This window comes from Tauraco erythrolophus, chromosome 5, assembly GCF_009769465.1.
Source record: "Tauraco erythrolophus isolate bTauEry1 chromosome 5, bTauEry1.pri, whole genome shotgun sequence".
Classification (NCBI taxonomy): Eukaryota; Metazoa; Chordata; class Aves; order Musophagiformes; family Musophagidae; genus Tauraco; species Tauraco erythrolophus.
The window spans coordinates 19941560-19955731 of NC_141469.1; the positions used below are offsets into that span (position 1 = coordinate 19941560).

General features: G+C 39.1%; 1 protein-coding gene across 9 annotated transcripts in view; it reads left to right on the top strand.

Annotated features, from left to right (window-relative positions):
• The window catches only part of LIN54 (lin-54 DREAM MuvB core complex component), a 43771-nt gene that overhangs the window by 14847 nt on the left and 14752 nt on the right, over nucleotides 1-14172 (top strand). For all 9 annotated transcript variants that reach the window (XM_086612478.1, XM_086612475.1, XM_086612473.1 and 6 more), the window contains 3 exons: nucleotides 3629-4356; nucleotides 9833-9953; nucleotides 12828-12973. In XM_086612478.1, the coding sequence (XP_086468604.1) occupies nucleotides 3664-4356; nucleotides 9833-9953; nucleotides 12828-12973 (960 nt within the window). In that variant the 5' untranslated portion in view covers nucleotides 3629-3663. The remainder of the gene's footprint in view (nucleotides 1-3628; nucleotides 4357-9832; nucleotides 9954-12827; nucleotides 12974-14172) is intronic.

A 14172-nucleotide genomic window follows, 5' to 3' on the forward strand; every position in this document is an offset into this window, starting at 1 on the left:
TTAATGTGGCTGCTTTGCATTTTTTTTAACAAAGGTGTTGATATAATCAATCTCAAGACTTTAACAGTGTTGATTTCTTAAAGATTCTGGACTGACATGCTAGTGATAGAAAAGGAGAAAATAGATTGAAGTTCACAGGTACTTGTCAAGCACCATTCTCTATTTTTGTGAACAATGATGGCATTCTTTATCCTCTTCCTTATAGATGCCCTTTACCCTTTATGATGTTATATATATATATATATAGATATATGTAGATATAGATATTCTTCTTTGATGAATATCAAGATAGAGATCTGTGCTATGGGTAAGATCATCAGAGGTGGTTCACTGAAGCTGAGCTTTTGTCTCTGTCCTACTCCTAACAGTACTCAGCATTTTTGAAAGTTGTTACTCCAAGACTTTGCTGATGATATGCTTTAGTCTCTTTTTTTTTATATGTATTTGACTGTTTGGATGCCCTGAGCTATGCTGGGACAGTCTTTTTCAAAACAAATCTTCGTTACATGAATTTGTTCATGAGCTTTTAATTTAATTGTATGGCCATTATTTTGTAGGCTAAAATTATCTATTTAGTAATCCAATCCCAGAATTTTTGTGGAGTTAGGTCTGATAGTGCACTTATCCACTTCCTTGGTTTAGATTGCTCTTTCTTCAGGTTTTAAGCTAAATAAGTGTAAACACTTACTGATGCGTCTTTTTGGGGAGTTCTAGGTACAGCTCTTGGCATTATCAGGTAATTCAAAGTGTAATTGCTGAAGCGAAGGAAACTTTCAAGTCTTCTTAAGTAGTTAAAATAATTCTCTACCCTGTCTTGAAGATCTTAAAGCTGTTAGAATCTTAAGAGGTTGGCATGTTTTTGCTGTTGGAAATCATGGTAGTAGAGGAGCTGGAAAAATGGAAACAGTGTGTGCTTGGTATAAAAGCATCAGAAAAAAATAAACAGCTGAACTGTTGAGAAATCCTGGCTAAATACCCAGAAGTAAAATCAGCTGTGATGTTGAAGCTGCCTTTGGCAGCAGCCTCTCCTATAGCTAGGATGAGATTTTCACTGTTGCATTTCATGTATCTATTTCAGACATATCCAAAAAGCAATGAAGGAATAGAACAAGCGAGTTGTGTTTTGGTTCTTTTCCTGCTGTTGTTGATAATGCTAGCCTGAGTATGTTCATGGCAGCCAACTGTAAAATTATGAGACCTAATAGCTGTAAAATCTTCCAACCGTAAGATGTTAATCCAGTAACCATGTGTAACGTTTCTTTTCTTTTAACTGGTCAGTTTCTGATTCCAGACTTGATGGAATGTATTTCTTTGCCTTCTGAATTCTGATTTGCAAGTGGTTTGTTTGAAGTCAGAATGCTGTTTCTAACCCTGACTCTGTGCGTTTTAATATAAATATCCTTTCAACTCTATATAGGTGTTTAATACAAATATTTACTGCTTTGTAAGATGTTAAGAATGAAGAATATAAATAACTGTTCAACTGTATAACCACTTAAATATATGTAAATACTTTATGATCATACTGTTAAAAGATACTAAGAATGACCTTTCCCTTAGGGAATACCATGTACAAATGCAAACCAAAAGGAAGTAATTTAAAATTATTTGACATAACTGAATCTGGTGGTTTTTTTTCCACTGCCTGATTTAGATGAGTTCCTCCTCTTCAAAAGTGGAGGCAATCATCGTTTGGATTGCAGTTGACCCTAGGAGTCTAACTTCTGGAACCAAGCCCCTTGTGCTTGTCAGCATAGAACAGGATGATGGGAGGTTTTTGTCTGAAATAGTTTGAAGATGTAAGACCTAAGACACAAGCCCATGCAGGTCGATGAGGAGATGATGAAGTGACAGTTTGGGAGGAGAGGTAGTGGCCTTCACATAGGCGGAAACAGTCTGCTTCTACTATTGCTATTTTTGTGTGATTTTGTGTGCAGCTAGCCACTGTGACTTTAAGAGCAATGCGATACCATTACTAGTGTGTCCTTAGGAGTAACTTTTTTGTCTAGTGCTAGTTACCGGGGCTGGCATCACTCCAAGATGTACTGGCACTACTTTGGGAGAAACGCTTTCTGAAGGAGGTATTTCTGGCGATGACATCAGATAACTTTGTATCTTTAAATGCCTGCCAATAAGTGAGCTGTGTGTGGATTTGACTGTCAGTCATCTAACAAGTTCTTTCACAGCTCAGGCTTCTTGAGTATCATGGCAGTTCGATACGGCTTGTACTCTGGAGGTGAGAGGCATCAGGATGGCACCTTTCATGACCAGGAAGGTCATGGACTGCTCCAGCACAGTCTCCTGAGCTTGGCATGGAGATGAGGTAGATAATAGCAGGGAGTTTTTCCCCATTCTTCTACCTCATGGGTGAAATGGAGCTGTTCTGTAGTTAGCTGCTGTGCAAAATGGAACCACAATGACTCTGGAGAAATTAATGCCACCTTGGCATTTGGTCGGTGTTTTTAGTGGCAAAGTTCCTTAATTATGAACATTGCTTAGTATGAATAACTCAACTCTGCTTTTCCTAGCAAGTAGGAAACTGAATTTGCAAGGATCCTGTCCTCTTGAGCTTATTATACAATGAGTGCTCGAGAGTGTGTACGCATACCCACGCAGTGTGCTCACCTGTCCAGTGCCCAAGCGTTCTGGGGTCAGCAAGTGGGGAAGATGCCTTATTAAGCTGACCTGTTTTCAGCCTCTGACAGTGATAAGTTTTAGTGGGAATGGTAGATGTGACTGTTTCCAGCAACGTCTTTCGGGTTTCTTAACTGTTAAGTGACTATGGCTTTGAATCTCACTGTAGGTTTTTTCATATAAATTGGTCACTCTTACTAGTCAGCTTAGAAAATTCTGTTTTCTTTCAGATAAGCTGTTCTTTGTTTTGTGTTTAGAACACGTTTCAAATTAGTCATGAATTTGGGCATTTTATTTCCTTGTGAGTATTGAGGAAAAAAATATTGAGCTGCTCTTTTCACAGCCTGCATAGAGGAATTATCTGTTCATCTTGGAAGGGCAGGGCTTTGACTTGGTCCTGGGGTAGGCGGACTATTGATTGAGCGTTTGGTGGTGTTAAAGCCTGTCACTAGACAGCTGTTCATTTTCCTGAGATTTCCAAAACGAGGATTTGGCAAAAATGAACCCCTGTTATATCTGGTATGGATAACAAGTCTCCTGAGGCAAGATAACCTGCTGATCAATGCTGACATGTATGAGAAAAGCCATTGTTGTCTGTTGGATTTTTAAAACTGTTTAACTCTTGCTTTGTATTTCAGTAAGCTTAAATGTCTGTGAACAAGGTGCCTGTATCTTGGGGGGGCAAAACTACTACTTCTTTGTGTACTATATTGTCAAGAGTGAACTGGTAGTCACGGCAAGTCAGTGCCTTGATTTGACATCAATGGATCATGTTGAAGAGGTTTGATATGAATTCTTACTGAGAGTAAATGGAGCTTAATGTGTTATGTTTTGATAACAATTTATTTTTTTTTATGGTACCCCTTGTGCATGCACAATACCTTCAGTCTGAAAAAAATTCTGCTACTATATTTTCTTCTTTGGTAATATTATTATAAAGCTTTGAAAATACATGTTTTCTGGAAGCCAATAACTTTTTTAAATGTTATTGCAGTACCTGCTCTGGTCATCACTGCCACAACTGCTAGAATGGAGGTGGTTTCAGCAGAAGTGAACAGCTTGCTCCCTGAGGAAATAATGGACACCGGTATAACTCTGGTGGAAGATGACAGCATTGAGGCAGTTATTGTGTCGTCGCCGATGGGAGATTCAATTCCCATGGAAACAGAACTGGAAGAAATAGTGAACATGAGCTCCACCAGTGACTCCTCAGCTATGACTACAGCCGCAGTCACCACAGAATCGGTTACTGCACCCAGCAATCACTCAGATGATGCAACAGTGAACACCACAACCTCAAAAACTGACGCGAATGCAGTAGTAAAGCCTACCTTTTCGAGTGGCCTCCATAAACTTGGTGCTCAGACACCCGTCACTATATCGGCCAATCAAATTATTCTGAACAAAACCGCTGATATTAAAATAGGCAATCAGAGTATTAAACCAGATGGACAAAAGCTAATTGTAACAACCTTGGGCAAGTCTGGCCAACCTATTGTTTTAGCATTGCCTCACAGCCAGCTCCCACAGGCGCAGAAGGCCACGTCCCAAGCCCAAGGTGGAGACTCCAAGGTACAAGGCCAGCAAATCAAAGTGGTTATTGGAGGTCGGTCAGAAGTGAAACCTGTTGTTGGTGTCTCAGCTTTGACGCAAGGAAGTCAGCTGATAAACACCGCCGCCCAGCCTTCTGTTTTGCAGACCCAGCAATTAAAAACAGTACAGGTAAAGTGAGTTATGCTGATGAAACATCTTAAAAACAGTTTTGTTGCTGCAACTGTTGTCCGTTTCCTTCACTGGCTAACACATGGTTGCTTTCAGCCTTTGCATTTATTCCTTGTATTAAAAAATACAATGCTACTCTTAGCCCATGCTTTCATCTGTGGATGCTTTTACCGTTTTATACCCTTAAACTCTAGCTATGCTGCCTAAAACTTACGATTTGCCTGAGAGAAAGTGAGCTATTAAAATTCAGTAAATTGAAGAGAATTTTCGCATTTTGATTTTATAAGAAAATTCTACATGCTTTCAGGAAGACTGAATTGAACTCTATATGCCTGTTGTTCTTTATTCAAAGTGTACAGTGCTTTATTCCTTTATGAAAGAGTAGCTTCAGCCTATTATGTTTAGTTTGTTTAAATAAACTCTCTGAAAAAACCTTCCAGCATTTGAAAAAGAACAGAAAGGTATATCTTGCCTGCCTCAAATCTAGTTAAGCTTGTTAGTAGATGATGATAGACTAGATACTATCATAAGCTAGACACTTTAAGATCTTGTTCCCGATCTCTGGCATGGATCTTGAGATGTTTGAAACCACAGAGAATCTGCTGGGATTTGAAAATGTGTTGAAAAGGCTTGGGTGATGACCCAAAGGGCCTGATTTTCATCTGGTATGTGGCAGAACTAAATGTGAGTGACTAGTTGGCAGTGAGGCAGAAATGAGACCTCATGAAAGTGAAGGACAAGTAGAACTTGATGCAAGTTATGATGGAAAAATATTTATTTTACAGTCTAAGTGAAATGAGAAATTAAACTTGAAGTATACTAATAAAAACTAGTTTACTGCACATGGAAAAATGACAAACTTTTAAGCACATTATCTGAATGGTAAGTTCCCTGGCTGGTATTTCATGGGAAACAAATGTGAGCAACTCTCAAGATGGTTTGTTTTAAAGTTGCAGATGATCCTGCATCGATTTTGGCTTTCTCCTTTTTTGTTGCCACATCATACATGTGGAATACATGTTTAATAATGGCTGTTTGAAACATATCAGTTTTCTTAAGTGACTTATTTTTGTACCTTGATCATTAATGATTTGGTTGTCATTATAGCTTTTAAAAAAGCCTCTGCTCTTGACTCAGCGTAGGAATGTTTAAGAGTGGGTCAGTTCCTGTTACTTGGCTTCAGTTACTCACTACCAAGTGACAGATACAGGAAACTGAGGAGAATTACTTAGTTGTGATGTGCTTTTGCTTGCATGAGATGACCTGTGCTATCAATGAGGGAACTACAGTGACTTGAGGATTGACCTCTCCTGGTTGTCATTAGGAATTCTACAGATTCCTTAATAGAAGCTGTTACAAATGGACTTGCATCCATTTGTAAGTCTAGTTAATTGCAGTTTGAGTAAATTTTTTTTGTTGTGGTCTCTTTTTGTTAAACCTTTGCTTCCATTTGCAAAACAGATTGAATTGTTAACACCTGAAATTCCTCTTTTCCTATAAGGAGGGAAGGAAGTGGAAATGAAAAGCAAGAAGGCAATATTTAGTTGGTTTTAAGTACCCGATACTGCAGGGAAGACTATTACCTTAGCACTTCCCAGACAGTGCTCTTCCCTGTAGAAAATTACTAATGTATCAGAGGGCTATATGAGGCTAGATGAGAGATTCATGGTTTGCCCTATGATGAATGACAGGGGAGATAATTTTCTAAGCCAGGGACTCAAGGCACGGGTTAAGTCATGCATTTACCCCATCATCCTGAACAAGCCCCTTAATCTTTCAGTGAGTGGAAAAGGAAGCTGTGAATGCCTCCCTGCCTCCCAAGGGTCTTGTGTAACTTCTCTTGTGGCTTTGTGAATCAGATATTTCAGATGCAACGTGGCACAGCAGTTGAACTTGGTGCTAAAAAGTGAATTGGTAAAAGATTAGGTGACAAAGAGCTCTCTTCTTATTACATCCTCACTGTCGTAGGAGCTTTGCAGGTTGAGAAACTCAGTTAGCCTTTCTGTAATCCAATTGTGACATTGGAAATCTCAACACTTGAGAAAAAGCATAATTGATCAAGTTGAGCAAAATGTTCCTTGGAATCTGGCTCCCTCTCTGATTACAATTTTAGAGGTATGAGGCTGTGAGGTGTAAAATGCGGCAGGACCTTGGACTTCATCTATATTCAGAGGTTTATTACTGCCCCTTGGTAGCTTGTCCTGGTTTAGTTGAATCCACTGCCCTGGGTGCATGGACAAAACTACTGGACAAGTGCGTCTGCTTTCAGCCTGTGGCTTCTGCCTGCACACAGGCTTAAAAACAACTATGTGCCTGCTGGTGTACTACATTAGTCCAAGCGTGTTAAGCATGAGTTTAGCCTTGCAGATGAATCTCAACCAGATGTCCAGATCCATTGCCATTGCTGTCACTAAGCTAGTCTAACCTGAACTTGTCTTGATGTGGTAACTGGCTTTGCATTTCAGCAGTTAAATCTACATGTCTGTAACATCAGTGCTACCATGGCAAGACAACTGCTAAGCCATCATTGTGGCTTCATCTCACCATGGAAAAGTGAACCTGTGCACTCCCTAACCTCAGAGCAAACTCCCATTCCTAGCTCAGTTTCTTCATTTTCTCTGATGCACATTTTCCTATTTGTAAAGTCCCTGATTTTTTCATATTACGCCGAATATAAATTACATAGGACGTGGCTACATGGATAAGCTTCCATGTAGTCATCTAGGGAGAGGATTTATAGTGTGTTAGCTCCTTTGTGGTAGCTGACTATGTGAGTACTCAATCCAGCAGTAAATATGAGGTATGCATAGAACACAATTTGACAGCTGAAAACGAAGTCTGGACATAGAAACTTGCAAGTTCATCTTGTTTAGTCTTGTTTAGTGGAGAGTACTTAGGAAGAGACAAATTGATCCTTTAAATAAAGATGCTTGCAGATAAATCCCTTTACTTCTATAGGGGGAAGTGTGTGCTTCTGAATAGAATAACTTTATTCTGGAAGAGCTTGTTGCCCCAGGAAATATTCTTGCAGTCTAATTCAAAGTAACTTGCATAGAGCATGCTTGGCTTGCATAGGCAGAGGAATAATATTAAGCTTCTTGTGATTAGTACAGGCAATGGCAGAGGGCTCCAGAGAACTCGCTGTTTCTGAAGCATCAAAGGAGCAGTCTGTCATCTTAATTATTTCCTCTGGCTTCTCTGGTCTCTACTGAAATGGGTAGCAAGTTTCCCACTGGTGCCTAGAAGGCTCTCACAGGTGGCTGAGGTTATCAGCTCCAGTAGCAAAAACCTGAGAAAGGCTCGCTTGGCAGCAAGTAAGGACAGGAGTGTACTGCCTGCACTTGGGGGCCAAGGGCTGTTCCTCACCTATAACCAGTCATGTTTGAATTTTGCTTTATTTCCTAAGCCCTGAGGGGTTTCACTCGGTTTTTAGACCACCTTCTTCGTAGACAAACAGTTCACCCAAAAAGCAGGAGGGAATTTATCTAGAGGAGGATATTGCAAATTGAGTTTGAGGAAAGGAGGACTGCTTGTGTTGACCAGCTATCATTTTGGGATTTTTATGTTTTTTTTCTGAAATACTGCACGTTAACAGGTAGCTAGTATTTTACATGTATTCATGTAAGTCATTTAAGCACATTTATTGACTGTTACTGGGAAACGAATGCTGTTGTCTGGAGCTGGCTGTTGCTGCTGGATGTTAATCATGTTCTGAGGCAGACTTTGCCCTCACTTCAGAGAGTAAAAGCAATAGCAGTTGAGTTACAATAATATCTTCTGGCAGGGTAAGATTAATTTCAGCAGAACAGAAATTTCAAATTGAGCAGATGAGATGTGGGGAGTTTTATCAGAAATTAAAATGTGAGCAAATTTACCAAAAAAAAATTACTGATGAAATGCCTGCTCATCTATCAGCAGTGTATGTGCTAAGAGAACTGAATCCTTGAAATGTTAAAATGGCTTTGAGATAAATTGGTAAACTGAGCTGTGAATGAAGCATACTTCTTCAAACAACTTAAGTTTCAAGGTTTTAGTTAACATATCTCAAAAAAAGGCAGATTTTTTTTTCTCCTCTGTTTCGTTTTAAGCCTTGACTACTGCATGCCACCTATAAAGCAGCTAATGTGGCCTGGGTGCAGTATATTTGGGCAGGTGACCTTCACCTGCCAATGGTCTGAGGTGGAGGTTTCCTCTGAGGAACACTTGTACTGTAACTGTGGAGCAGCTCATGGCTTCCTTTAAATGAGGTCTGTTTTGTTGCACTGCCCGGTATCAGAGCTGCTCATTGCTTCACTTGAGCACTCACAACTTTCTCATGCTTTTAAAAGTAGCTGTCGTCTCTGTATCTTTGCACGAGTAAGATTTCTCTGGTTAGCTACTTGAGTAACAATGGTGGTTCTGTGACTTTGAGAGGTGGCTCCCAACACGGGTGCCAATGTCATGCCTCTGATGTTGCTGGACTTGGTAGCTGGTGCTCATAGGATGTGGCTGGGCATGTGTGATGCAGGAGAGGCAGTATGGGCCTGACCTATGGGGTGGATAAGTGTAAGGGCTTCAGTAGTGCCTTCCAGTGTGCTCACTTGGACTCAGGGAAGATCCTAGCAATACTCCACATCTACAGGCAGCCTCTGCAGTCAACAGGTTAAAATAGTCTTTGAAAGAATTCAACCTCTTAATTCTATTCACCAACTGGATGCTAGTGTATAGAAACTATTAGGATAAATGCATCTGGTACTTAACTTCTGTCAGTGTGGAAAAGGGGAAAAATTCTTAAGACTTTTAAGACTACAAAACCCTGCTTATAAAGACTTAAAGTTGAAGTCATCTGTGTCATCAAATTGCACGTACGTATTCCTAGTCCAGCTGTGTTACAGGAGACTGGATGATGGAAGGGAAAAAAGACCCCCTTGTACCGGCATGTGAGTACCTAAAACTTTCAGGAACTGATGATCCATATACTTTGAGAACTGTTGCAGAAGGCTGTTTCTCCACTTGCAGGATAAAAGTGTGCTACTATGTCAGAATAGGTCAAGTTATGTTTCAGAGCAGTAGTTGTCATATTTAAATCAGTCGAGGAACAAGTTTTGTCCTGGTTTGTTGAAAAAGTAATTTTTTTTAAAGCTTCAAACATTGAGAGTTGTGCATTTAATGTTAACATTTTAATGTAGACGAATGGCATGTAAGGAATAATTTCAGCATCTTGAAGATGAGTTGTGTTTGCACAGAGAGGTGTCTCATGAAAAAGCTGTAAAGGGTTTGTCTATCTTGCATTGGTGGCTGGTTTTCTAAAGTGGCATGGATGATATCCTAGTTCACTACATAGTGAGAAATGGAGGTGAAACGTGAGACAAGCAATTATTCTTCTAATTATGTGTGTGAGTATTGCCCTTTTTATTTCCTAATGTACTGAACAATGCAATAATTTAGATCCAAAATGCTCAAGTTATTTTAGATCTTTTTTTCTTCCATCTTTCAGATTGCAAAGAAGACCCGAACCCCAACTTCTGGCCCGGTGATCACCAAGCTGATCTTTGCAAAACCAATCAATAGCAAAGCTGTTACAGGGCAGACCACTCAAGTGTCACCAGTCATTGCAGGTTGTACTATTTTGAATTGTTTTGCTTTACCAGTTTGTAAAAGCTGTTCAAAGAGATGGTGATTATAGAAATTTTTCTGTCTTGATGATTTTACTATAGTTTCTGTTGAAGTACCTCAAGCAATTGAAGGAAAAAAAAATCTGAATTTTGTAGGTAGAAGCAGATAAACGCAGTTGGTACCTTTACACTTGGCTCAATTAGAATTATCTTTGTGATTGTAGAGTTCGATTTTTGCTTTTACTGTAAGATGCTTTTACTTTCTGGATTTTGGGAAGGAAAAAAAATACAGCCAGAGAAAAGGGTACTCGAGAAATAAAACGTGTTTGTAGATAAATTATATAAATACACAGGGGGAAAAGGAGACATGCTCTTGTATTACTTTAATCTGCTTATAGTTGGACTTAAATGTAATACATTCAAATAATAGCAAAAATGTTTGAGTGAAAAAAAGTGAATAAAGATGTGTTGTTTCTGTTAAGTTGCTCACCTACTTTGAAAATAAGCATTGCAGAAGAGTCTAAAAGTAAGGCAAATAAATGGTTTGTTTCTTTGGAAAACAAATCTATGACCAAAAAAAAATTAAAGAAAAAGACTAGTGTAATGATTTGTTTATTATGGTAGTGGAACTGATGTGTCCCTTGCTAAACGCATCATTGCATGTATGCAAGTAACATCTGAGACGTGTAAGTTATCTCAAAAGGACAAATGTAGGAAGCCAGAGTTCGTTTTCAGAGCTTTGAAGGATGTCTTCAACTGCTTCCAGATTGACCAGCCCAAGTAGACCTAAAATCTTTTCCACATGTTTGAATGAATTTGTTAAGCTTTTACAGAACTGGGGCTTGAGCTGGTTTTGAAAAGAATGCAACTGTCTCCTGTATTCAGAACTTTGATAGATACAAGTGAATGGCACATAACTGAAACATAATCTTTTCCTTGACTCATCAGACTGCCTGCACCCTGAAGCCCAACTTGTGTTTCAAGTGAAAGAGGGATTCCCCATCCCACTCTCCAGTTTTCCTCTCCTTTCTCAAACAATTCTCTACCAAATGTACGACTTGCGAATAAGATTGTTCACTATGTTTATAAATATTTGAATTAAGCTCTTTGTGTGTTCAAAAACCAACCAAACGAAAAACCAACCTCAAAACATTAAAAACTCTGAAACAAGCTGCTTGGAGCTGCATTACATTTTCATCTGGCAACACATGAAAATTGGAACACAGTAAGGAACCACAACAAAAATAATGCTAACAAGAGCATGTTTTTAAGTTGGCTGCCTCCAAAATGAAGGGAAATGTCCAAATCAAAACATAACTACACAATATTGAGAGGCAAATATGTTACAAAATAAACAAACTCTCAGCTTTTAAATCCATATGTTAGAAAATCAAGAGTACCTATCCCTGAGCCTGGGAGAAAAGCATCTCTGGGAGGTGAAGATGCTTCTCTAATTGAGAGGGAAAACTTTTTAAACATCTGCCTTTCCTCTCACCATTCCAAACAATTGGCACAGCTTGCCAGCTTTGAGAGGCTGGCATCGTTTTGGGAAGTTGTAACTTTTGTGTGTTTTTATTTTGTATGTGTGTTTTTATGAATCCGATAAATGTTTTTAATTGCCTGGGAATTTGTGCAAGCTGAGGTGGAAGTTGTAAATTTGAAAGACTTGTCAATACAAGCAGCCAGATTCTGTACAGGAAGCTGATGCCAAGGGGCACACAGGGGATGTAGTGAGAAAGGGAAAGCTGTCACTAGGAGAAAACAAACTCAAAGCATTCAACAGTGTAGATGATAAAATTCACACAGACTCTGACGTTTTTCAGGTTGCGAGTGGCTTTAGCAGCTGCTGGTAACTGTGTTGTTACCTGGGCTGCACAAAAGTGAAGGTTATTTTAGAGCACATAGACCTTAGAGGACAGCAACTTTCCATGAGGATGATTTTTTTTTTTTTTTTTTTCTTCTTGGTTCCAGTTGACTTAGTTGTTATGCCACAGGTTGGTTTTGGATGGAAAAGTTATGCTGGTGTTTGTTTCTTATTTTGATAAACATCCTACAAGAGAATGGATGACAGAGGAGCTATGACAGAAATGAGTCTGAGCCAAAGTGCAGCAGAGGAAAGTTCAGTGGTCAAGTACTCTTTGGAAAGAAACTTAGAAATATGATAAAAAGGAAAAAAAATGGTTTTCACTCTGGGAGTTTTGCAGTATACCTAGGACTTATTTCATGGTTTGGAACTGCTGGTTTTGATATTTAACCTTTTTGCAGTTCTGAAAGCAGGTAGTTTGTAGAGTTACACCACTGCCGTGTTTTCACAAAAATGTCAGATATTCTGTTAGGCAGTGAGGAAAAACAACCACCGACACAGTGAACAACAACAAAAAAAAACACCTAAGAGTTGAGCATAGACAGACCAAACACCTTTTTCTTGGTCACTGTAACACCTCTTGTTTCTGATGGCTGAAATTTTAAAGGAAGTATCTCCCTCTGCACATGCTCATTTTCTCTGTACGTTGGCAGCTGCCCCGGGAGTTCCTAGGAAACTGCCAGCTGGCTGGATGTTTGCAGTGTAGGTGTATTGGAGGGCTGTGTGCCTCAGGATGCTGTCCTGACTTTAAAGAATTTTCAACTGAATGTCATAGAAAGCTCAGTGTACATTTTGGCTTTTGTAAGCCCGAGTGAACTGTTCATGTATTTGCAGTAATGCCAGTTATTTTCTTCTTTGTTGCTAAATCTAACTTAAAGAATGCCAGTTTCCTTCCTACCAGGTAATACACTGTCAGAAGTAGGGGTAAATTGCACGATATGCAGAGAAAACTTGGCTTTAAAAGTTAATGTAAACAGAGATAACTTGAGTGATGGTATTGTCATTGTTTATAGGTAGGGTTCTTTCACAGTCTGCTCCAGGAACACCACCAAAGACAATAACGATCTCTGAGAGTGGAGTCATTGGATCATCTTTGAGTACAACACCACAACAGACACCAAATAAAATAGCTATCTCACCACTCAAATCTCCTAATAAGGTAAGGACTTGATTGGGGCTGCAGCCTTCTGTTCCTCCTGCAGAGTGATCTGAACAGAGCTCTGTCTTTGCTACAAGCTGTTTATGATCCCACCGCTCTTGAGTCTCTGTTGTGCATCATGATGCTCTGTGGTAACGGCCTAAGCTAGCTTTTTTTTTGCAATTGGCTCCCTTACTGTGGTTTTAAGTAAATACTGCATTAGTTTCCCTTTCCTGCTGTTTCTTGCCATTCCCTAAGCATCCATTGTGAGAGCAGCTGTTCTCTCTTAGCCAAATGCTCAGGCAGTATTTTTTTTAATTCCTTCATAAAAAGTCAACAGGCTGTTCAAGAGAAGACTTCAGTAGTGTTAATACATCAGCACTTACTAACTATTGCCTGCTACTGCATAGATAATTTAGTCTTCCCTAATCACATCTGAAGTAGATGAAACTTGCAATGGTCCTTGACAAATACAGAGCTGGAGATTGGCACAGGTGGGCATTACATAGAAAAGGTAACTCATCCGTCGTAAACTGTATTACAGATGAGCGTCCTTGTGACCCTTGTGTTTTGGACTTGATAAAATTGTCTGGAGGACTGTTGCTGGAGAAAGGAAGAGTCACAATGGGGGGGCAAGATGCATAGTGCATGCAAACTAAATGTCATGTATAAAAACTACCATAAGAGTGAAGAATTCCTCTAGTTTGGCTGTGCTTTAGCTGTGAAATGTTATACAAATGGAGTGAAGGTCTTGTGTTTGAGAATTATTAGTGAGGGAAGCAACATGAGGAAGAAGTGTAAAAAAAAAAAAAAAGTATATAGTCTAGAATTAAAATTAACGATGAGTAGGGGTGAAAAGACTCCTTAGGTTAAACCTTCAATTTACAGTAGGTAAGTAATTTCTAATTATTTTTTAAAAGCAAATGGTTTCAAAAATTGAGAGGTTTCTTAAAACATAAAGAAGGTAGCTTCAAACAAAAAGTAGAAAACCAACCTTTGAAGGGGTATGGCTATATAGAATAGAGTATTCAAACACTGCTCTCCAAAGAAATGCAATGAGAAGACTGGATCTCTACAGGAATCTGGAAATTAGATATCAAAATGCTGATGGTTTTGGCTGGATCAGTAGTGTAAAGAGAGATTTTTTTTTTTTTTTTCCCCACAGCTTTCCTTTAAGATTTCCATTTATGATGAAACAATCATGGTACTGATTATAAAGC